We start from the raw sequence: 25,727 nt of genomic DNA on the forward strand, positions 1-25,727 counted from the left end.
TTTTCACTCCAGAGTTGTATGGCACTGGCAAGACTGTTAGATATTACAGCCTATGTTATTTAAAGCCATTCAGGCCTTCCTACTCATGCTTGCCCCCTCATTTGTCACTTACAGCATGTCTTGTTCTTCTTTCAGGATGTTGTCCTGAAAGTATTTTTTTCTGTCTTACATTAACTGAGTCTAGAACACAGTTATGTCACTTGCGAAAGAACGCCATCAGCAAAGCATTACAAATCAGTCTCAGGTTTTAAGAAGCTTTTGACACTCAGATGGTATAAAACTCTATAATTTCATTTTTTTTTAATGCAACATAGTAGGTATTCCAGCTTACAGTTCATGAGTCCTACAGGCTATCAATTTGGCAATTTATAAACACAAATAGTGAGTGTGTGGGGGGAAATCGCATTCCTTATATGCGCATTTAGCACAGGGATTCATTCTTCACAGTTAGCAAATCTGTTGTGTTTATATCAGATTACAGAGTGAGCATATATACGTTAAGCTTGGTTTTACAATCAGCAGTGTTAAATGAAATGTAAATTCATTAGTTACTACTATTGCAATTAACTCTGTACTGTGGAAGAGGAGGCTCTGCAGAGCCTCTGGTTTCCATGCTGTAGAGCAAGCTGGGGCACTTTCAGTTTGGACAGTGGAGAGGGTCTTTATGTGTCCAGTATGCTTGCTATGAAAACCACTGAAAAGCTATCTGTGCCAAATATTGAGATGATACTGGTTATATTCCTTCCATAAATTCATCACCTTGAGCAAACCATCTTAAGAAAACTAGTCAGATTAGGGTGGAGTCTGCTCTTGGAACATAGTGCTTTAATATGCAGCTTTTGAGAATAAGCTCATGAACAATGGCAATATATCTAACAGTATATATTCTTTGTTGTCAGTTTGTGTTCTGTCCTGCCAGACTTGATTGAACAGACAAGTAGAGGACAACATCTGTTGTCTTAAATTTGCGCAATTTTCACTTGAAATGTAGTTGAAATTTAAGTAGGAATCAGACAGATGTGCCGCCTCAACATCTTGGGAACAGAATTCAGCACCGGTCTTTGTTTTCACCTTGTCAGTGGTGCTTTGGAATGCTTTGCTCCTCTTAAAATATTTTACTGCATTATCACCTCAGAGCAGCTAACTCCTCATTAAGAAATCTTGAAAGTTACTTATTCTCCTCTCTAAGCACAGAAAAAGTAGAAGGTAATGAGCTGCAAGGAAGAAACATTGTATTTTCTTGTGTTTATCCTTAGTAATAAACAACAACAAAAAAATGAACCCAGTGCAGAAAATGTAAGAGGGGAGGGGAAGAAACAGAATTTTGTAAAATGTTTTTGAGTGCTTTCACAGGCTGGTTTAATTTCCACAGAGTTATGTGAGTTTGCATATGTCAATCAATTTAAAGTAATGCTTTGCTTTGATTATGAACATGACTTGAAGATAAAATTAATGTTTGCGTAGTGCTTGGAATATGTAAATAGATACATAAATGCTTCTGTAAGTATAATTACTTTAATAACGAAAGGCAAAATCAAGTTGACTAACAGAGTTTTTAATTAGATTAACATAAACCATTTGTGATTTAATACAATGCTGTCTACAAAATTAGATACTATATGCATGTCTGTTAAATCAGTTCAGTAACATACTGGATCCAAATTAACTGTTGTTACAATTTCCTTGACTGAAAAGAAATTTGAGGTTTATGCTATGTTTTTATCAGTCCAGTATCACTAATGTACATGGGAAAGATACATTAGTTTTACGGTTGGGTATTCAGCCTTAACTTATCCTGGTTCTTGTTGACCTAGTACTTAACTTTGCAAATATAACATCTGGCAAAGAGAAATTTTTCACCTAATAGGAAGTCATATTCAGCTCATGAGGAGTAAGATGGTGTGCTTGGAATACCACTGTATTACAACTCTTTCAGATCTTCCTTTTACATTCCAAACTCTTCGAGTTGGAGAAAAGTTGGTAGGATGCTGCCAGTTAGCAAAGAGCAGATGGTGTTTATTACTGTGACCAATAAGTGGTGTATCTGTGGGAGTAATAAACCCAATTAGCCAAATGTTGATTGTGCTTTTAAGTGTTGTAGTCCTAGTACCTATTTCCATACCTTTGCATATGCTTAATATAAACTTATTTAATTGTGCAGTTTGCAAAAAGCTTAGTGGTGCACTTCTGTGGTCTGAATTGTAGAAGTACCATTTTAGGTAATGTCCTTCAGATGAACCAGTCTTAGATACACAATTCCAAGAACTCTTTACTACTTACCTTGTATTTTATTTCTGAATAGTAAAAACTGACTTCTTCAGGCTTGGCTAGCGTGAGTGTTCAAAGACAAGTGGCTTTTTTTCCTAATGAAGCCTCTTGCCCTTGATTCAATAGAATATGGCTTCAATAGTGGCACAAAATCATGGTGAGCTCAGTATACTTGGCAGTTTAAAAAAATACTGCTCTTCTTGGACGATTTTCCGTTAAGGAGCAGTCAGCCCTCAAAAAACTTCCCAACTCTTTAGAGACACGGGTTGGGATCTGTCATGACCTCTGACTGGCAGCTAGTTTACTAACAGCTCTAACCTCCCCAACATGGGCAAAAAAGCCTGAGAGCCATTCTGGTCTGTCCCCAGCTGGGCTGGCCGAATAGGGATAAGCTTAAGACAAAGCATATTGTTCCAAGTTGAGTTATAAGAAAGGCAAAAGCCAAAGATAAAATGTGATGTTAGGATCCTCTTTCTCAATTCTGAGTTGAAAACTCAGCCTCCCGTGGTGTTCTCCTCTCAGCAGAACCTCATCGTGCTGCACTTACCTTGAGTAATACCCACCTTTGTAACCAAGCCCAGTGATTTTAATGGCAGTAGTTTCTGCAATCACTCCCAAACCATCAAAATAAGGATTAGTAGCCACATACATTCAACAAGGCCTACTTGATTTTTTTAATGTTCAAGTTTATGTCTTCCTGCATGTCTGTGCAGTGCTTGGTAAGATGAATCTCCCTGGATGTCTCTGCACTTAAAATAATAAACACCTTAAACTTGTTAATTACAGATGTAATATATACCCCACAACTTCAGTTGCTTCCTTGGCTTTTCCTCTGTTGTGTCATGTCAGAGTTAAAAACAAAACTGCACAAAATAACATGTTTGGGTGTCTGGCAGAACAGCAGATTATAGTAAGTCACACTGCTAATGCATGTATGAAAGATTTTCCTAAGTTAGGATTGTTTAACTGAGTAACTATACCCCAGACACCAAACTCTTGGGTCTTTTTAATCAGAAAAAATATTTTAATTTTAAGACTTATTTAATTTGCTTTATTTACATGCCACAACTTGTTACCAAATTCTGACAGAAAATACTAGAAGTGAAAAGTGAGGGGATATTTTTGCTATCTCAATGTGGACTTATATCTGGAAGCTGTTTGTCTGGAGTCACATACCATCTGTTTCGTGGAGTGATGCCAAAAATATTTTTTCACTGTAGATTTAGGTGCTTGCTATGAACTAGTAAATAGCCAGACAAATATTGCAGCGTTTTCTTCAAGCACACTGTAAATATGAACTCCCAGCACTTTTCAAGATTAAAAATGTGTCATAAAATAATGTTTATTTCCTAGGTAAATCTCGTCACAGTAGCTTTAACGACTTAAACTTTGATACTCTGATCTAATTTAATCTTGGGGCAATTCTGTTGATTTAAACTAGGAACTAATTTGGCCCAGAGTTTTCAAGAAGCTGTATTTTCCATTCAAGCATTCAGTTTTTCTCCCTGTGGCCTGGCATTGGGTTATTGTTCAAAGCATAATGAGCAGATGAGACACAGTGAGCTCTGTAGGGAAGGACAGCCTTCTCCTTTGGTTTTGGGACTGCTACAGTGAAAATCCAGGAGTGCAAAACTTTACTTTAAGAAAGCATTATCACATGTCCTTTGGAGTGGCTCTCCAGAGCCCCTGTGAAAGAGTACATTCATTTTCTGCTTCTGCTGTTTTTCTGTCTCCTGACATGCCTTGCTAAAGTAGAGCCCTGCAAAATTCAGTCCCACCAAATAGGTTTCTTGGAATCCCTTCTCCAGAGACAGCAAACATCACATCCTGGTAATAAAAAATAATATTGCATCCTCATCTGGAACACTAAGTTCATTTTGTGAAAGCCAAAAAATACTAGGTATTGAAGAGATACTGGGGTAAGGAGCTACATATAGAGGGAAGTGAACTTGAACTCTGTAGAAGCTACTGAGGATAGAAATAGGAATAGAATAGAACAGAACAGAATAGAATCTGATAGTTCCCATTTGAAGGGACCTAAAATACTCATCTAGTTCAACTGTTCTACCAATTCAGGGCTGACTAAAAGTTAAAGCATATTGTTACAGGCATTGTCATGCTTACAGAGTGTTGAGAAAAATAAAATTTGCCTTTATAGTCACCCAATACTACCTTAACATGAAGAGAAGTCCCTTTTACATATAATAAGGTGAGATACTCTTAAACACTCTTCTAAAATAAATGAACTATCATAAATTCTAGAACAGGACCAGAAGAAAACTAGTCTACAAGCAGGTCTCAGTATGGTTTTTTGCCTCCTCCCCTTTTCTTTAGCACAGGGCTGAAATTAGAAAGATGTTATTTTCTTCCCCATGAATAAGGAAGGGTTTTTGTGAAGATAAGTAGCTCCGAAAATGTAAAGACAGTTTGTCTCCCCACAAAGGAGCTGACAGCAATGATGAGCAGCATGCACAAAGAAATAACACATCAATTTTGTGTTGCCAAGCCCATGCTATTTCTGTTTTGCTGTTTCTAAAAGAAAGTAATCTGTTCTCGCAGTTCAGGGTTTTGTGCTGCTTTATTTTACAGCTGGAAACATTTGTCCCATTATTTATTTATCTAGGTTTTGTTACTGTTCTGAACACTGATCTGTGAAACAGTCACTGACACAAACAGTTCTTCTGAATGGCAAGAATATTCTTTGTTCCTGCTTGTAAACCTCTATTAAAATAGTGTTTATTAAATAAGAAATGTTGCAGTTCTAATAGGGATGTATTTGGGCTACATCAAACAGGGAAACAAATACTCTTCTAAATGCAAACATGCATTTTCTAGCAATCATTTTGTTTAGTTTGAGGATTGAATGTTAATGATGCAGTCTGTATGTTAGATTTGTTATACCTATGGTATGCTACCCTGAGGTAGTCAAAATCCTTACTAACATTAAATAGAGTTTTTAGTCTTGAAGCAACTGCACGTTAGAGCTTTATGTTGCAACAGAGCAAATTATATGATTCTTTGTTTAGCAGCTCACTAGCATTCTTGCCCCCGTGTGCAGAAGTGCGGTGGGGTGAAAGATGGGTGTGGTTTTAAATAGGATAGGTTTTATGGGGAGTACCCAATGCTCATATATGATGGAGTAACTTCCGATGTACTTCTGATGGTGCCAAGTGCTGGGCTCACAAGATGGTGTCCTGAGTGCTTGTGACAGCTTTCAGCCAGAGGCTGCTGCTGGCTTCAGGGGGCCCCCCTGCAGCCACCTTGTTGTCACACTGCTGGACCTTGCAGTGCATGTCCCACCTCTCAGGAGGTTCACAGTATTCCTTGGCATGCATAAACAGAGTAGGAATGCCAGCCTGTTGGTATGGGGAGTCTCTCAAAACTCACTGTATGTCTGTCTGATTTATTCAAAAGCCAGTTTGTCACATACTGAGAATAAAGTGAGTCCTGTGTATACAACTCAGGTAATATCAATGGCTGATTACAGTTCTCAGCATTAAAAAAAAGAGGTAGTGATGAAAATCAGCAGCTTCTATCAGCCTTAGTTCCATTAGCTAGCTTCATTAGCCCCATTTGAGGCTGTCGGTGTGGGCTCCTCCCCAGTGAGAGGGCTCCAGTGCTGGGAGCCAAGGACATTTACATATGCTAGTATTAGCTACGGATCCTCTACAGCGCAAGGTCACTATCTTTCTTTTCCTTACTCTTTATAAAACACAGGCACAATAGTGGAGCCATGTCTAGTTGCCTTTGATGTCCGCTTCAAAATTCAAACTCCCGGTGTGCACAACTCCCAGACAATTTGCTTTAATGTGCTATATAGTGAAGAAACTTTCCCCTGAGTTTGCAACATTATATAAATCAGATGTTTTATAAATATCAACTTACAAATGTGTGTGTATGTTTAATTTAAGTTCTGTGGTAATTCTGCTGATGTTATGGCTTCTGAGAACAACACTTGATGTGTCTATATTAAAAGAGGTAAGTTCAAGCATGACAATGAGGATAAATATATGGCAATCTTCTTGAAGTGCTTCAATACTTAAGTGCAGTACACTTAAGAGTAGAAAATGAACATGACCCGGCAGTGTGCGCTCGCAGCCCAGAAAGCCAACCGTATCCTGGGCTGCATCAAAAGGAGCGTGACCAGCAGGTCGAAGGAGGTGATCCTGCCCCTCTACTCTGCTCTTGTGAGACCTCAGCTGGAGTATTGTGTGCAGTTCTGGTGTCCTCAACATAAAAAGGACATGGAACTGTTGGAACAAGTCCAGAGGAGGGCCACAAGGATGATCAGGGGACTGGAGCACCTCCTGTATGAAGATAGGCTGAGGAAGTTGGGTCTGTTCAGCCTGGAGAAGAGAAGGCTGCGTGGGGACCTTCACCCGTGAGGGACTCTTCATCAGGGACTGTAGTGATAGGACAAGGGGTAATGGGTTAAAACTTGAACAGGGGAAGTTTATATTGGATATAAGGAGGAAATTCTTTCCTGTTAGGGTGGTGAGACACTGGAATCGGTTGCCCAGGGAGGCTGTGAGTGCTCCATCCCTGGCAGTGTTCAAGGCCAGGTTGGATGAAGCCTTGGGTGGGATGGTTTAGTGTGAGGTGTCCCTGCCCATGTCAGGGAGGTTGGAACTAGATGATCTTGAGGTCCTTTCCAACCCTAACTATTCTATGATTCTATGATTCTAATATGTAGCTTGCAGAATATATTTTAAGAACTAATTATACACATTTTCTTTATGGCCCAGGTTATAATTAATCTCTGGCATTTCATAGAAACCATGGTTTATTGACATAATAAATGCTGACACTAGGAGACAGACTGCCTGTGCTGTGATCCGGCTTGACAGCACCTGTTTTTAGGGGTTCTGTTCTCAGTGTCTTAGCCAGAAGCAAGTGAGGTGTATTGATGTGCAGCATATTTTACTGCAAGGGGTTTTGGCGTTGAGCAAATCTGTGATTATGTATTTATTTATCCATGAAGCACAACCCTAAGCTTTTTACTAACTTAGGTAATTTTTTGGTAAGAAATTTCTTGTAATTAGTTCTTAAGAATTCTTCATTTTCTGTATGCTTGTTGGGTATCTAATCTTTGGTTTTAAATATTCAGTCTTAGCATGTAGACTCAAGGAGAATGTCTCACGCTGTCAGTAAGTGCTCTCCATGTGTAAGTATAAAGCTTTGCAGACAGACGGGAGCAGCACAGTTCTGGGAAAAAAATAATTTTTGTGTATCAAATGCATAGTAACGTTTTTGGTGATTTCTATATGAGTATTTAAGAAGTTTTATGAGCAAAAACTTTTATGGAGACTGAAAATCCAGTGTTTTGGCTCTGGGCATCTTACAGTCTGATTACTTGCGCAGGGTGGAGTATGGAGGTAATCGAGATGCAGATGAACCTGGTATAAAACTGCTTGTATATTGGTTGGGGAAGATGTTGGGGAGACTGGCTGTGGACTCTTGAAAGAGCTAAATTCTCCGTAATGTTTTGTTCTGCACAGGAGAAAGTTTACTGCATAGCTGTTGACACACAGAGCATCATGTGCATTTAAGTAAAGCATCCCCTGCTATCAACTACTCATTTTTCCCCTGAATACATGCATCTGTCTCCTCAAGACAAAATGAAAAAAATCTAAGAAAATAACATGCAAAATCTTTGCCATAAACCAGGAAGGGTTTCTACAAGACACACAAAGCTTACCTGACGTTCACAAACAGGACTGAAAAGTTAAGCCACTCATAAAAACAGCTAGTATGACAACAGTGGCCACATTTTTCAAGTAGTGAGTCTGTTTTCTCCCCAGAAATGAAAGGTTTCTGTTAATACTCTCTCTTCTATATGTCATAATTTCTCATCTGTCCTCTCCTAATATGCCTGGCAGCTATCCATGTGGCTGTAACTGGAGCCATAGATTTCCAGTATTAAAATTGGTTTTGCTTAAGTTCTTCTCTAGCATACCTTTATAAAATAAGTAGGGGGAATAAAGATGTGTTTCAAATTTGTTACAATTTCTGCTGTTCAGTGAAACTTTCTCTCATGTGCTGTTTTTACCTATGTGTGGACATAAAGGATTTATTTTTGCTTACATTATTGAGTTTGAGTTACTGTACCACTACTTTCAGAATTTGTGATTACAGACTGGTGCAGAGGACAGCCCATGGCCCTAGACTGATGTTAGGAAGACTGAGCACAATAGTTGAATGTCTGATATAGTGCACTGGCTTTTCTGCAACTCTAGACAAAAACAAATTAAAAGCAATTCAGTTATTCAGTTGTAAATAACTGCTTACTTCCTGATACGTGTTTTGTTTTTTTTTTAAGATGGATGAATTGTGTCTGTCTGTTACATAATCAATAGAGTTAAAATCCCTAGCCGCTTATTTCCTGTGAAGTGATTAAAATCCACTTAGTACATAGATTATGCTGGCCATACCACTCCTTTGCAGCAATATGTCAAGGTAATTATTAGACGGTTTATGAAGTGCTGAAATGTAAATGGTCAGCATAAATCTTCATAGAGTGTATTTTAATAGTTTTATTCCATTCGGAGAGTAAATGGAGTCAGGCTTTGGCTGGCCTTTTCATAGTCTTCTCCAAACTTCCATAGCAGTATAGCTCTTTCAGCTTTCAAGGGCAGCTTTTCTTATTAGTAAGAGATGCTGCTGAAAGGATACAGCTGCAGATGGTTCTTCTCTGGTTGGCGATGTGTAAGGGGCACAAAATATTTGGTATTGTAACTTCTGAACAGCTATTCTGCGCATGAGGGGAACAAAAGCTCTGCTGTTTTCTCGGCCTTCTCGAATAAATCTTCACATACAGGAAATGTGTAATATTTGTAATCTTATTTCTATCAGTAGACTTAGTCCAAGGTCTAGTATTAAGTCAAACTTCAGTCCTTGCTGTTTCTTCCTCACTGTTTGGTTTATTGTCCTATGAAATTAAATAAGCAGTTTGAAGCCAACAAACTCTAAGCCACATTGTCTCTGGAAGAAGCATAACAGTTTCAAGACACAGGACTGTTGATGCCATGATAGGGCATCATCTCTAAATCCTACTCCCAAAATGGGGGAGGATTAACTTTTATTAAATCAACAGGTAGAGCTGGAAAGCACCCAAGCATGAAAAATCTTTTATTGGAGCTTCAAAGCTGGTAGGGTTTTTCTACGACATTACTACTTAGTACATCGCCCTAGACATGTTGTCTTGCTGAAGTCAGTTATATTGGTTTATGGGACAGTAGATTTTACTTTACATATTTGTTTTCCTGTATTACATTTTATTTCTTTGATGGTTTAACCAGTATTTGAAGGAAGTTACAAGAGATTTGTAATTAAGACAGTGGACTGAAAGCCAGCTAGAGTTCTGTGATATCTGGCTAGATTCTGAGTTAGGGTGTTAAAAGCATGGCTGATGCATTTGTGTTGGTACATGCTTGCTGGCTAAAATGGGTGCAAGAGTAATTGCCTATTTTTTTTTTATTTTCAGAATACGTACTGCAAAACAAGGAGTGTTATGTTTTTAGACATTCAGGTTTTTTTTGACAGTGTATTCTTGATTGCCGTTTCTTATTGTCATGTTCTCTGTCTTTGAAATAATAAAGAAAAACGAAGCGCTGATACAATTACACATCTTTTTCCTTGGCTAAGCTTATTCTTTTTTGCAAGCCATAAACATAAATTAAACATAATTTAAAAACATCCTAAGCAAGTGCTGATAGTCCCCAGTCAACTTCCGAAGACTGCGTAGTGTTTTTAAAAGAGTTTGGAGAGCATGAAAAATAATAAATTGAAGATACTATTGATTTCAGAATGAACAAATGACTGTAACTTAATAGACTCCTCCCTTTTTGCTAGTTTGTGTTGACATAACATTGACTATTTATTTATTTATTGTTCTGTCTTCAGATTTTCATGTAGACATCTGTGTTCAAGAATATTAGCAGCATGGCAGACAAACCTCAGTGTTCTTTAAAGTCTGCTCAGAAAATAGCCTGGAATATCTACAGTGATCTGTTGTTTGTGTTGTTCTGTTGCTGGCAAAACAGTTATTTGAAGATGATACGCTTATTTTAAAATCAATGTGCAAAACATCAATTCCTAAAAATCCATTTAGAGCTCTAACTTTGCAGAATGTATTACTTTGCCAATAAAGCTGGCTAACTCAGGAAACAATGTATGTATTCTGTGGGGTTTACCGATACTGTTTGATAAGCAAAGATCTGGTTTAGCAGTTTGCTAAACCTGAACAGCCACTGGCCCTTTTATGTCCTAGAGAGAAGCCTCCTGGGGCTCAAATAAACCATGAATGCTTTTGCTGCCTTTCGCACTAGATGAGAGGATACATTAGTTCTCCAGACTTGTGCCCTGATGAATTAGGCTCAGAACTATATAAGCTTTAAGCAGACTGTTTACAAAATTTTATGAAGTTTTTGAAAGCATACCTCTTGGTCTGAAATAGTTTTATTATTTGCTTTCTAGTTCAATTTTGTTGGGAAATTGCTTGGACCAAGAGGGAACTCCTTGAAGAGGTTACAGGAAGAAACAGGTGCAAAAATGTCCATCCTCGGGAAAGGATCCATGAGGGATAAAGCTAAGGTACTGTGTCTGGATTCTGGTTGCAATTAGTGTCAAAATACTTGTGCTGTAGCTGTTACATTTAGATTGTCTGTATACTTATTAATGACTCAGTTAATAGACCCAATTAATAGACTGGCTACAAGGCTAGTTTGTTTTTTTCAAGTTACATCAATTGCTTAAATATTGCTATGCAATGCTTGCTTCCCATATAATTGTAGACCTCCACAGTTACTGTATTACCAGTCTTACTTAAATAAGTTGCCTAAGATAGAAACCAGGTTAAAGTTAATTTGTTCTGAGAGAAGTCTGTTTCCCCTGGGAAAGTATAGCTTGTGTACATTACTGCTGTGGGACTTAAAAAGAAAAAAAAAAAAAAAAAAGGAGCATTTATTCAGGGCATAATTCTAAAAAAAAAATATAACAAGGTGAATGTTCTGCTTAAATGTGTGTAAAAATGCACTAGAGATAAAAGAAAAAAATAAAGTGTTTGAAATCACTGTATGGTCAATGAACCTAAGGTAAGTGTTTGTAAGTAAGGCAGCCTCACATGTATCTGACCCAGTGAACAAGTAGTGATTGGATTGCAGTGTCTTACTTTACAGTCTGTAGAAGAGCAGTGCTATGGTTAACACAGAAATAATGACTGCTAGTTTCACTGGGCTGTATATTGTCTTTAGTAATGTTGTGCCTTTCTCTGCTTCCCTTTCTGTCACCTCTGTCATTCATCTCAGTAGCTAAAATCATGAAAGCAATAATATGCCAGAATAAAGCGAAGACTAATCAAGATTTTATGATTGGGATTATTTGGTCTTGGTGGTGCATATAAGCAGTCACACATGCATTATGAGGTCTCCAAGCATAACACTGAAAAAAAAACCAACACCCCACGAACCAGATAAATTAGGCACATGGAATGTGTTCCATTTTTTCAGAGTTTCTTTATGACGTTTGGCATCCTGACACCTCAGTTATTGGCTTAACACTATATTTTATGATAATAAATGTTGAATACACTGCAGATTTTATTTTTAGGTATTGACAAGTAAAATATTTTATGACTTTTGGCTTATTCCTGGAATGATAAAAAATGACTCCCTGGATGAATGAATGCATGTGCTGCTAAGTAGATGTAATTTGCATCGGTACTGCATCTGCCAGCTCCATTCTCAGCCACCCACTCAGATTATTACTGCCAAGAGTAGCAATTGCTCAGGCAGGGGAGTGTGAAGGGCTTGTTACCAGCTGATGATGTTTAAACGCACATAAATAGATAGACTTAAGTCCTCTGATTTTGAGATCCATCACTTATCATATGATTTGAATTTCATCTGATCATAACAAACAGCGCCAGCATGCCAGTTACTACATTCACTGTATGTCAGCAAAAACAAAATTCAAGGTATTTTTTCTCCTGTTCATATTTAGTCCTTAGCATAATCTCAAGTTAAGTATGAACTTCATGGAAACTCATGGGAGTCATGTAAAAAATTAAGTTCTAGAGTAAAATAGCATTAATACAGCAGTGATGAAAGCAACTTCTGTAGAGGAGGCCTCATAAGCAACTGTTATCTTAATCCAGTTTAGACATTACTGGCTCAAAGGAAAACAAAATCGCTGTGTAATTACAGTGAGAGAGAGAAATTATCTGATCCGTGTTCATCACTGTTATGTGTTCCAAGCAAAAGGGGCTGAGAGTGATCATGGGATGGGTTATAGTTACAATTAGCATTTCAGAGAGGATATTCTAGGTTGTGCTACTGGTAAAACTTAAAATATATTTGAATGTGAGCATAAATAATAGCGCGAATTGCTACATTGCTAAGAAAAATACAACTTGCTCTGGCTAGAACAGTTTTCTTACCATAAATCAAGCCTAAAAATCCAATTTATGCAGTATTTTTTTTTTTTTTTACTGATTTAAATTTAAGTACAAATTACAAAGTCTGGAGGCTTGAGGTTGTTTCCTATGGTACAAAAAATCCACTTATATTGGCGGATTAGTCTTCCTTCTGGAGGAATTTTCAAGATACATCTGTGTAATTTCTTTTTGTAAGCTAGAGTTTCCTTAAAGCTATCTGTATTATACCATGAACCATTAATAGTCCGTAGGCAGACTGCAGGCACATGTGGTTCTCCCCAGCGGTCCAGCACTGCTGGATGCTGAGCTGTATCAGAACAGCAGAAACAGAATTTCTGCTGGAAAATACTAAATACATTTGTGCCCTAAATCTGTAAATGCTTAATGTTTGAAAAGAACTGATCCACTAATTTGGGGTTTTTTAGTGCCAAAATGACAGTAGGCAAATGCTTGGCTCTACAGTGAACCACTCTGGCCATATTCTGTAATTCTGGGCATATGGAGGGACAGTTTCCAGTTCTGGGAAGCAGACCCTGGTCAAGGGAGGTATATCTGCTTTTCAGAATTTTCTGATCTTTGTAAAAAGAAGAGTGTGGGCAAATTTTAGAGACTAAAGAATTTGCTCTATTCCTCTTCAGAGCCTCAGGGGATACTTGCCAAGTGTGACTTGAGAGTTTTGAATATCCGTTGTACCTACAGTATGGGAACAGGATACATTAATTTGAAAAGGCAGTGCAAGTTACTTAAAATGAATATTATGAACAACTCCAATTATGCACAAAATAGCAAAGAGCTTGTATATGTGACACAGAAAGTTGTGTCAGAAATTGCTGAAGATATGCCCAAGTGTAGCTGTAGCATTAGACATGAACACTTTACTAGACACAACAGAAGATGCTGGCCTTTAGATACCTTTTCTTTTTTGATTTGGCATGCAGAACTGTAGCTATCATTTCAAATATTTATTAGCCGAATAACTCCCATTTATCTTTGACTCATAGGGAAGATACTGTTTAATATGGTGAGCAAAGTCATGACTACCGAGTACTGTGCCCACCTAAGAGCACTGCCACTTTCCAGTGAGTTCTTAGAAGAGGTTGAACTGTCACTGTCTTGCTGGCTAACATGCTGCCACTAACAGCTGTCATTCCTGTAGCAACAGAGTATTATAAATACATTCTTCAGAACAGATAGTGATGAGATTTTACATAGTCATGTTGAGTTGCTTGGCTTTTGATTCTTCTCCATTTCTTTTTCTTCTTTTTCCAAACAGTATGGGAGGCTATTGTAAAGTTAAACCATTAATCTGAAGTGACAGTAGAAATCTCATTACAAGTGTAATGAATTGACTGTTTTCATACAATAAATAACTTGCCTAGTGGTCTGTTGCACCAGGCTTTACACTGGTTCTGCTCCACTCATGTGGATGAGGTTGCTCGCTCTAGCTTGTAGCTATGTTAGTTAATCCCAATGTCTTGTCATGAGATTTCAGCTCTTATAGTTGGAGATACAAATATGAGAATTTCTATTCAAATATCAATTGCAATTTTTTTAAGAAACAGAACCTGTAGGTTTACTTTCAGCCTGCAGGGAGTTTTGATCTGGACATTATGCAAAATCCCTGAAAATGTTTCTTTCTGTATAAGATGTTTCCATTTCACTGAAGTACTGCTTTATCATCTTTAGCTGTAAAATCTCTAAGGGAAAGATAGAGCAATATGTGACGCTGGGTTTAGAAAACTGGCACACATCTAAAAGAATCAGTAGCTAGTTCTAAATCACTAATTAGTGCTCACCCATTTAATCTTTATGTTAGATTTTCCTTTGTTGTGTTACCAAAGTGTTATTTGCTTTGTATTTTTATCGCTACAGTTATAGCACCTTAGGACTTACATCCATTTTATCCCACAAATGGCTTTAATACGCAGGGCAGGATTAGGCCCTCAGCATGACTTCAAGACAGGAGCAGAAGTTACAGCAACACACTGCTTCTGCTGCAGCACATTTTTTTCCCTTCCTAAGTCTCTGCAGCATCTTGATACTTACTGCTGTGAGGTTGTAAGGACTGTAGTAACCAGCAACAAAGAAAAATGAAAGCAAAAGGAAACAAGCAGAAAGCAGAACATCCCATATTTTGAAACTGAAATCTTTATAGGATCTTTTGCAAAATGATCGTAATCTCCATTCTCTCAGTTTTTCCTTTAAGTAAGGATGTCAGCAGATATCATGGCTTTCAAACTCTAGAGCTAGGTTTTTACCTGAAAAAAAATCAAACATACTTTCTTCTAATACAGAGAAAACTTAAACCTGTTGGAGACACAGATTAAAAGAAGAGACCATCTTCTGCACTCTATGGAAATGTTGTCTTTCCCCGGATCGTTTGTTAGGGCCACATTCCTGTCAGGAGCATCCTTTGGTTTGGTAGTTTTTGCAACTCCTATTGGTTACCTCTCTGTCTGGCTTGCTGGTGGGAACAAACTCAAAAATGTAAGGTCTAAGATACAGTTTACTTGCCCTAATGGGACAAATTCTTCCCTTCCTGATATTCAGATTGTCCTGTCTGCATATATCAGTGTCATGCATAATCAGTAGATGCCTTCTGATCAGTATTAATAGGCATCTCCTTAATGCCACTGACCAGTAACTTTGGATTTGGACACTGGCTAGAAAGATCAATTTCTGTTATCCTTCAATATATGCAGCTACCAATGATCTGCAACATAGTAACCCCTGGCTGTTTCAGTTTGTACTATAAACTTTTGGGAAAGTACATTTGTTTCAGTTTCTGCCAAGTTTATTTGTTTCCTTGCTGTATGGATTTTTCCTTCCAAAGGCGGTTTGTCATATTTATGTCAGAGATTTAAGATGGTTTCTCTGACTTCCCTGAGTTTTAGAGCCCATTTAAGTACATAGCTCATCTTGCTGCAGAGAAGACTGTCTTTTCCCTATTACCTCTCAGGTTGAAAACAGGTCTCCTTTGTTTTGGCTGGATAGCTTGTCTACTCTGACCTTGCTTAGAGGAGTCAGCCTTGAAGAAAGCTTTTTAAAAGCTTTCTATCTGTATGTATATGTGTGGAGGGAGAGAGACAAGGAGAAGGATGTGTGTGATATATAGCTGTAACTCGTGTCTGAGTGCAAGTCATTCTGTATTAGCCAGTTCCTTATGATATCTTCTACACAGTGACTAGGGATGTCTGTCTTCCATCAACAATTTGAAATTCCTTTAGTATTTAACATTAAATTCTTCTATCCCCAAAAGATGCATAATCACTTCCAAAGTTTCAAGATCAATTCATAAGCCATTGTCGTGGTTTAAACCCAAACCACAAACCTCGTCCACTCACTCCCCCCCCTTCTTGCCCTCCCCCTGCTTCTGGAGAGACGGAGAGGAGAATCAAAAAGAATGCAACTCCCACGGGTTGAGATAAGAACAGCTTAGTAACTAAGGTATAACACAAATCACTACTGCTACCACCAATGATAATAATGCTAAAGCAAATAACAAGAGGAAAGAATACAACACCTTAACACCAGCCGACCAATAACTCGCCCCACTCCCCCCAGCCGAGCACCGACCGATACCTCGTCCAACCCTGCAGTCCCTCTACCCCTTCCGGGTCACTCTAAGTTACATCCTGGGCATGACGTGCTGTGGTATGGAATACCTCTTTGGTCAGTTTGGGTCAGGTGTCCTGTCTCTGCTTCCTCCCAGCCTCCCCTCCTCCCTGGCAGAGCATGAGGCTCAGAAAGTCCTTGGCCAGACCAAACATTCGAGCAGCAACTGAAAACATCGGCGTTATCAGCACTGTTCCAAGGCCAAAAGATCAAAACACAGCACTGTACTAGCTCCTAAGAAGGAGAAAAATGACTGCTGCTGCTCAAAACCAGGACAGCCATTTAATAAATGCTGTTACATATTGGTAGGAAATTCCCAGTAGCTGACAATACTTGCATTTTAAGAGGAGTATAACTGAAGTAGCATTACTCTCTGATTATCACCAAATTATTCAACAGTGTTCCTTTCACTTCAGTTTATAACTTACTGTCTTCTTGAGACATACTTGAATAAGCCTTCAGACCATTCCATGTCCTAAATGTGGATGCTGTGCCATTTCCATTCTGAGTTTCATGCAGCTGGTAAAGAAAAGCATCAATTCCAAACCACCCATTATACCAGTCTCTCAGTAAGCAACTAGTTCCTACCTTTGTGGCAGCTGGAAATTTTTTGGTTGCACCTTTGTTAAATTCTTCAGTTGTGAGTGAAGACATCAAATTCATGTCAGCAGGCTTCTACATGTTACTTATGAAAACAAGTATTGCAATATTATAGCTAGAGCCCTGTTTAATGCACCTTATTTCTGTATAATTAGATACTCTACCTGTATGCAGTGCCACCTACCCAACCCTCCAACCCCCCTACGCCCTCCCCCCCCCCCCCCGCCGAAAAGGGACACAGGTCACAAGGTAGCTGTTGTTCCTCAGTATTGAAGCATGTTTTCACTGGTGCAAGATCTGGCCTAGCATAAGTCAAGAATTAGCCATCAGGAATTGCTGGGTCACAGAAGCACCATATTTATCTCCTGACCGTCTCTCAGGCAGTCCCTCCCTGAGGCAACAGTAACAAAAAGACCTCAGTGAAGACCGCTATGCTGGCAGTTCATTCAGTGAATATTCCCCAGGAGAGAAATCCTTAAATTGAACAAATGAAAAAAAAAAAAGAAAGAAAAAAAAGGCCTTTTTGTGTCCCAGAGACAAATTTTGGACTATAAATTTGAGGCTGTAAATATTGGAAACAGTCTGCCTCATTGATTCTGTAACTTACTCACCCATGATTTCTTGGGAATAGCTATAAATACCTAACAATTTTATGCGAGCTTATGTGCTCATTAAAGGAAGTGGAACTGAAGCCTCTGACCTTGTTGATATGCCAGTTTTCATGAAATTATTTGGTATTATATAAGAAGACCTAAATTTCTGCTTACACTTGGAAGACTGGAGCACAAGTTTTTATTTTAAATTGGAAAGATGGCAGAAAAATTCAAATTCCTATATCTTTCTAACCTTGACCTGTATGATGAAAAATTAGAATCCATAGGTTGTTTGCATGCAAAGATAGGTTAAAACAATCAGGAACGTGGGGCACTCATTTAAGTTCTTAAAATGCTTGTAATTTAAATAAAATTTGAAAATTGTTGGAATTATCTCCTTTGACTCCTACGGAAATCTGTAAGATCTCCTGTAACGCTCTTAGTATCCCAGAAATGGAGTTCTTGTGCTGCTGAAACCAGTGGCAGTTTAGCTGATGACCAGTGAGAGGAATAGATCACTCTTAGTGTTTTGCAGACTGAGCAAATGAAATTCAAATGCCACCTCCAGATATTTTTGTATCAGTTTTTAGACTAAGGGCCCTGTCTGAAGAGTGATATGTTAACATGGTTTCAGATATTCCACCAGATATATCACTTTAAGTATTTCCTGCTAACTTGATTTGTGGAGTGACATGGTACTTCCACGATGGCATTTTCAATGTGGAATAACCAAAAGGGCAATTTAGCTCTGTGTTAAAGATTTCATACTCTAAGGCTGATAGTTAAGAAAATTACATTGCCCTCACAAAAGAATTATATCAGACCTTGAACAGATGCTGGAAAATCCCTGTTTTATTACTGATGCAGCGCAGTAGTGATATTAAAAGTCTTCGTCTCCCTCACATCCAATGTTGAAACAGACTTATGTATTCCTTAGCACTGACGTGATATTTGTAAGACTTATACTATGGGGTTCTTTTTAAAGGCAGCACACATTCTTCTCTTTCTTCTAAATTAGACTACTTCCAAGGGGCAAAATGTTGAAATGGTGCTTCAGCTTTATTCTTTCTTTTCTGATAAAGGAGGCAAAGTGAGTAAGTTGCAAAAGAGAGGAATGTGGGAAGGCTAAAGATGGCCCTTAGTGAAGAAAAATATGTATTACTTGAAGTAGTGGAAAATTAAATGCATTTTGTTTTGCAACTTGTGTTTAGTCCATTTTTGACCTGGAAACAGTTTAAAACTTTTGTTTTGTGGAATATCGTAAGGTTTTCTAAATACCCCAGCAAAGTGAGCAAAGCTGTGTACACATGTATTATGCATTAGAAGCAAGGTGAAAAGTAACTCAGCTGCCATCTCCCTCTGTCTTTAATGATGCCAACTTGACTCCCAACAGTGTGAGTCTTGACATCCAGGTCTGTGCCAAACTTTACTTTATTCCAAGTCATTCAGATTTCATCAGCCAGAGAATCATTTGGTGCTTTGTGGTGCCATTCATGCGCTGCCACTGTCCACAGGGGGACTATGGCATCTTACCTCATCAAAAAAGGTTTGGTTCTGAGACCATACAGACAACTGGGAGATCCCCTTCTCCTGCACATGACTTGAAAACCTGAACAGCATGCTCAGTGTAAGTCCTGACACTAACATCAGTGCCCTTGGAGCAGGCAGTAACTTTTCTCAAAAAAAAAAAGATAACATCAGGAAATGCAGCACATTCATGTGTGAGAGAGAGGAAGATTAAAAAAAGATACAGGGAAATTATAAGTAAATTAACTCAATGCCTTACAGCAATTTGGGGTACTATAGATGTTTTCAAACTGCTGGTTTTTCTCATCTATACTTTTCAGGACAGTGATTTATATTCCAAAGTATTTTATTTATCTACATGTGGCTTCATAAAGATCAGGTTTGATCTTGCTGAGTTTTGCTTTATGATTATTGTTCTTGCTGGTTTTACATACAGATAAATGCAAAAAGAACTGCTTCAAATTATTTGTAGCAATTATGTTAAATCCCGGGTTTCTGTGTGTTATGTTATCTGTACTCTTGAGGATCATGATAAATACTTTTAATATACTTTAATGGGTTACTGTTACAAAGAATTTTGCATTGCCGCAATAGAGGCAGCATTACAGTAAATTAAATTACAGTGCACACAATTAAATAGAATAATGAAAAAAATCAGACTTGGAGCAACAGCTCTTTGGAGCCTTCTGAAATTCGATTTCATGGTAAACATAATAGGAGAAGATGGTGAGTAGTTAGATAGCTAAGCTAGATATTATTTTGTTTGTTACATCTCCATCAGGGATTAATGTTCTTTTCTTCAGAGACATTGATTAGTCTCTGGATTATTTTTCTGATTGATTACTGTTGTAATGGAGCATTCCTTTTTCATTTGTCTACCCAACATCAATATAACTTTAGAGCTATAACTTCATTGTGGTACAGTTGTTATGCAATCTGCAGTAATTTGTGGCTTCTCAATAACAGCTGTAAGGAAATCCATACAGATTTAAATTGAGATTATAGCCATATATTACCAAAAAAACCCACCTTTTTTTCATCTTCCCTGAAAAAGAGAAATATTAATTTTACATATTCTCTGACAACAGCTCCTTTCCTGGATCGTTAAAGCATGAGTGATCTATTATCCCTGTAGAATACACCCCACTCCTAAGGACAGCTATGGCTGTGCTCGAGGCTTTCAGGTTCTCTTCCCTTTTTTGACCTGGTACGATATTTTACTTGTTTATAAAGTTGGATGTTTCAGTGTCTTAAATCAGATCTGCTCCATTAATAATCAAAAAAAGAAGGACTTTTTCTTTTTACAGAATTTTGGGGGGAGGTGGGAGGGGTAGTGTTTAGTAGCTAAAATATGCAGACAAAGCCTTACCCTGATCCACATCTTCTGTCATCTTTTGCCTCTCATGCTATTGGAGAAGTTTGTTTGTAACTAAGTCTTTAGAAGTAACCCTGGCAGTTAAACTCAGACCCTAATCTCACAAACTGTGTTTAGAAGGCATAGGAACATGGCTGGCATTTTTTTAGTTTACGGATGTGCAAGTGCTTTGCTGAATTTAGGCTTTACACGCAAATCTGTCCATTCTGTGATTGCAAATACTTGTGAAAGTCATTGCCTGCATGTTGTGTTTGTTCTTTGGTGCTCCAGCAGGTGAATGATTTAAGGGTTATTTATAAACTTCGAAGAATTCACTTAAGAGTCACTTTCAGAAGTGGGGAAAAAATAATAAATAAACTGTTGTGTTTCTCTGTCCATCTATAAGTCCCACTTCATCTCCTGTTATATTAAAGAAGTCTGTTACCAAATGTTTTTTATCTGGCATGAGAGGGGAAGAAAAAGAATGTTTCCTTTGTAGTATGTTGTTAATCCTCCTCCAGAGGTCTATTTTATGGGTTAGGGAGATGTAGGGAATGGCCAGCAAGCCTTACTTCCTTAATTAAAAATATAATTAACCATGCAGATAACTCTCAATTCTAGTGTAATGCTGGTATTATATTGAGTCTCTGGCTATTAAGAGACTTGATCCATAGGTGAATATGTAAGTCCAAAAAGACTGATTCACATTTCTTTAAATTGATGTAGCAAATGTGTGCTCTGAATAGTTTGAAAATAAATTATTAATTCTGTTTTGCTGTTTCAAGGCCAAACTGTTAGTGTCAACTGTTGCAAACAGAATTAATATTTTAGTTTGTTATTTCAAAGATTTAGCTGCAATTGCTAAAACATGCTCCACAGAAATGAATCTCAGTCATCACATAATGAAACATAAGAAACTTTTTCTTTGTTACCTAGTTTTAAGTAGGAGGCTCAATCCTGGTGCTAAAAAGTCCATAGAAATAAACGATGTAATATGGAACCTCTGGATCAAAATAATTCATGTGGTTTTTTTGTACCTTTGATGATCCGGATGCCAGAAAATTTGTTATAAGGATCATATGAGCCTCCATCTTTTACAGTTCCTGTTCTGGAAATAGCTAGGTTTAGTTTTGTCTGTTTTCTGCCATTTTCTCTTTCCTCTTTATTACATAAGCACAGCAAAGTAACGAATCTGTATATTTGCTTTCACATTCCATTGTGCAGGCAACTGTCACAGGGAATAAAGTGGTGGCTCACATTGCTAACTAGATTGTATACAGTTTTGATTATTAGTGTAGATGGATAATGCTTATTATATACACCAGGTATTTCTGGGGGGAGAAATTTCTTACCATGAGTTTTGCACTATTCCAGTTTTGAGCGGTCAGCTTGTCCTGTGTCTACTGCCCAGCCCTACCACACAAATGGATGGATAAGTTCTCACTTGCGAACTCTTTGTTCTGAACATCACAGTATGTACTTGTGGGGAGAGATTCCTCCAATAGCTCTCTAATGCAAGTTACTCTCTAAGCCCTCTGGGTAGCAGATGTCAGCCACCTGCATAAAACAGTTATTCTGTCTTTGGTCATTTACATCTTCTAGATACATGGGTTGCATCTCATTGTCCTCACTGACCTACATAACTAACTGTGGCTCCACACCTGACTCCTGGGGAGCTGGAAGTACTAGAGATGGATACTGGCTGTTTGTGATCCCACAGTCACTGAGGGATTGAGAATATTCAAGTTCCTATTTCACTTTGAGGAAGCCAATCCTGTTTCAGGTTCTAGAAACAAGAGAGGCAACTGTTATAGCAAAACTCCTCTCCTGAGAATCCACTTTTTTTCAGGTTTTTTGGGAAGAACTATTCATTCATCTGTGTCTTCTTGTGTGGATGGGAATTTTATTAATTTCAGCCACCTTCATGGTTTTTTTTTTTACGTATTTGTTACATTCCTACAGCATGAGAACATAGGACTCCACCTGTGGTACTTTATAGTTAGATACAAAGTCCAAAATCTTTTCTTGCGAATACAAAACTAGCTACCCTAAATGCCAGCCTGGCTGTTCTTTATGACTTGGACTGTTCTGTGAGTTGTAATGAAAATACGGAGGGATCTGCAGATCTCTCCATATTGGAGGGGCAGGCGGGGCACTCCACTCATTACCTATGCGCATAGTACACTCTGAAAGTATATGAAATCTCCTTCAAGTTACACATTATCTATAGGGAAAGTAAAAATTAAAGTAAAATTAAAATGAAATTAAAATATCTCATTAACACATGTTCCTATCCTATTTCTAATTTTGTTTGCTAATGGAACTGAAAGCATTGGTGCCATTGGAAGGATACCCACAAAATTGCCTAACATATCGCACATATTGTGAGGAATCTGTGGTGCCCCAAATACCGTTTGTAAACAGCTGCTGGTAATGCTTTTAACTTTATGGTGGTAGGCCATATTCAGTGAATTAACACTTATAATAATACTTATGGCTTCTTATTTTGAAGTATTTAGGTGAAACATTAGTGTTGTATATTCTGCATGAAATGTAAAATAATATGAGAATGAACTCAGCAATTATGGTGTTTTTAAATGAGGCTCACATAAGGTAACTGCTTGGCCTAACAAATACACATTATGTATTATTATCGATAGATGTATATTCAGATAGAATAATTCTAATACAAATTCATGATTAAATGAAAATTATTACATTAGTTGCATTAAAGTGTATCAGTATTAAGAATTGCTAGAACAGTTTCTAAATAAAGTTCTGAAAGTTCACAAAGTGTAGTGAATGAGATGGCATTCAGCATGAGAATCATATGGAATTTTGGCCTAGTACATATAAACAAATGTATTTCAAATGTACCTGGCAACCTGTTCATGAAGGGGACAGTCTAGGACCATAAATAGCTCAAAAGAATTTACCTGTGTAGCTTAAGAATGCAACAGTAAACCCTTTCATATAAACTTAGTTATATTTTTTCGTATGGGCTTCAGTGAAAAAGGGCTTATGACAGATCATTGACCATTTTAGCTTTTGTATGGACCTTTGTTTCCAAACTGGTTTTCTCCACAACTCAACTATAAAATTTGCTTGTATTCTATAGCAGTAAAGGCAAATTTTCATGTTTTGTTTATGCTATTTGTAGACTATAATACAGCACTGGAATCTAAGAGTTGTCATAGTATACTGAATTATTCATTCATCCGGTGTTATTTTCTGGCTCTGGAAACAGTATTCAGTGTTTTAGAAAATTATGAGTGGAGAAATAGGGGCAAATAATATTCCTAGGTAATTGAAAAAGCTAATATGATTGAGGAGACAATTCCTTTCTATCACAAATAAGTTATCCCCTTATACCATGAAATACAACATCAAATGACCCTTCATAATGCATTAGGTAGCATAAAAGCATATGTTATGCTTTTCCATTCAGCATGCCTAATTAAATTTTGCTAAGCTATTTGTGCAGATTTCTTGTTGCATTTTATCAAGGAATGTCATTAGAAAAAAAAAATACATTTTTTGTCTTTTGAATAGATTGTATGTGTGGGACTGAAAGTGTGGTGGGAATATTGCAGGCAAATATAGAAGAGATTCCTGTCAGCAGAAATAAAGTCTAAGAAAGATTATATTTTGGTAAGAGTTGCAACAAAGCTCTGACAGGTGATACCAGTCTAACAGGTTTCTGTATCTGGAGTTTGATTTATCTCTTTCATTTTCTGTAAGTTAAAGAAAAGGGTTTGTAGACTTCAAGGAAGTGTAATTGCTTTAAGACTCAAATATTATGGGGCATGAAAAACTGGGACTTATTCTGTGCACCATGATATATTTGTGATAATTTGTTCCTTTATTTGTGTAAATAATTCATGACGTATGTTCTCATTTTAATTTTAAATACAGAAAAGTCATTCATTATATGTGCAAAAGACCACAGTTGAGTGTTATTAGGAAGATTCATGTGTTTCTGGACTGATAGGAGTGTACCTGAGTGACTTGAAATGCTAGAAATTATACTGTCATCTTTTGGCATGTCAGGGTACAAAAATAAAAGTGCTGAGAGTACGCATAAAATGCTACTTCTATATTGTTTATTCTTTTTTAGTTTCTTTAGGTGCCTTTTGTGTCTGGCTCGCTGTAGCCTGTTGGATCTTTGAGCTGCCTTTAGTTATTTACATGTGTTTGTTTTTATTTTTTTTTTTAATGTTGGATTTAATTTCTCTCCTATTTGCTACTCTCTTCTGAGTTCAAAGAGATCATATCCGGACAATTTCCAACTCTGTAGATGTTTATTCTTTCTCTACCTGCACAACCCCTGGTGTGCACCTGACATAGAGACACTAAATTTTGTAAGAGTCCAAGGACGTGTTTGTCTTTGAAGTTTGAGGAGGCTCAGGCAGAAAAGCAGGGGCACCTTCACTGTGTTCCATGCATTGCTATTGACATCACCACAGGTGAATCTTGCATTGTTCCATCCTCCATGAGAGGCTGTGAGCCTACACTGGCCATAGCCTAGGGGACATCACTCTTCACGTATAGCCAGCTACGGTCCATGCCTGAAATTGGGTGGTGTGAATATGATGTACACAACATCAAATTTTCTTAAGAAGGAGCTCAAGCTGCTTCTTTGGCTTGGTAATGGTTATATGACATTCTTCACTGTGAGAGTAGTGAGGCACTGGAACAGGTTCCCCAGAGAAGCTGTGGATACTCCATCCCTGGAAGTATTCAAGGCCAGGTTGGCCAGGGCTTTAAGCAACATGGTCTAGTGGAAGGTGTCCCTGCCAGTGGCAGGAGGGTTGCAACTATATGGTCTTTAAGGTCCCTTTAAGGTCCAAACTATTCTGTGATTGTGTGATTCTGTAATATAAATGGACACTTAATTTGAGCAGGTGTAAAGATACCTGGATTTGAAACACCCAGCCTGAATGTTTATGTCTATCCTAAAGGATAGTAAGAGCATGCATTTTTCACCATCTTAACTTCAGAAAGTTCACAAGTAAAGGCTAGAGCTTGCATTTGGATTCAAACCCATATTTAGATGAAGTCTAGATATGATCAGATAGCTTTTTTAGTGCCTTTGGACAGGGCTGAGTAGAAGAAATTCTCAAACATGACTTATTTGTATTCTACTGTTACTGCTCAGATACTGAGGTGGGAAAGTTCAGTTGTTCCATATTTTGTGTCTGAAAAATTTATTAGTGTAGTTTTCAGGTTTGTGCACAATTCTTACATAATTAGATTAGTATGATATGCCAAATATTTTCCCACTCCGTTGTCCTGTTACATAGTTCTTAATGTACTCAGATGCGTACTGAAATCTCAT

At 37.8% G+C, this 25,727-nt stretch overlaps 1 protein-coding gene across 8 annotated transcripts in view; it reads left to right on the forward strand.

Moving 5' to 3' along the window:
- Positions 1–25,727, forward strand: part of KHDRBS2 (KH RNA binding domain containing, signal transduction associated 2) — a 372,973-nt gene that overhangs the window by 101,796 nt on the left and 245,450 nt on the right. For all 8 annotated transcript variants that reach the window (XR_010613228.1, XR_010613227.1, XR_010613229.1 and 5 more), the window contains exon 3: positions 10,744–10,860. Coding sequence is in view for 2 of the 8 variants with exons in the window: in XM_065681469.1 (XP_065537541.1) it covers positions 10,744–10,860 (117 nt within the window). In the remaining 6 variants the exon portion in view is untranslated. The remainder of the gene's footprint in view (positions 1–10,743; positions 10,861–25,727) is intronic.

This window comes from Lathamus discolor, chromosome 5, assembly GCF_037157495.1.
Source record: "Lathamus discolor isolate bLatDis1 chromosome 5, bLatDis1.hap1, whole genome shotgun sequence".
In the NCBI taxonomy this organism is placed as follows: domain Eukaryota; kingdom Metazoa; phylum Chordata; class Aves; order Psittaciformes; family Psittacidae; genus Lathamus; species Lathamus discolor.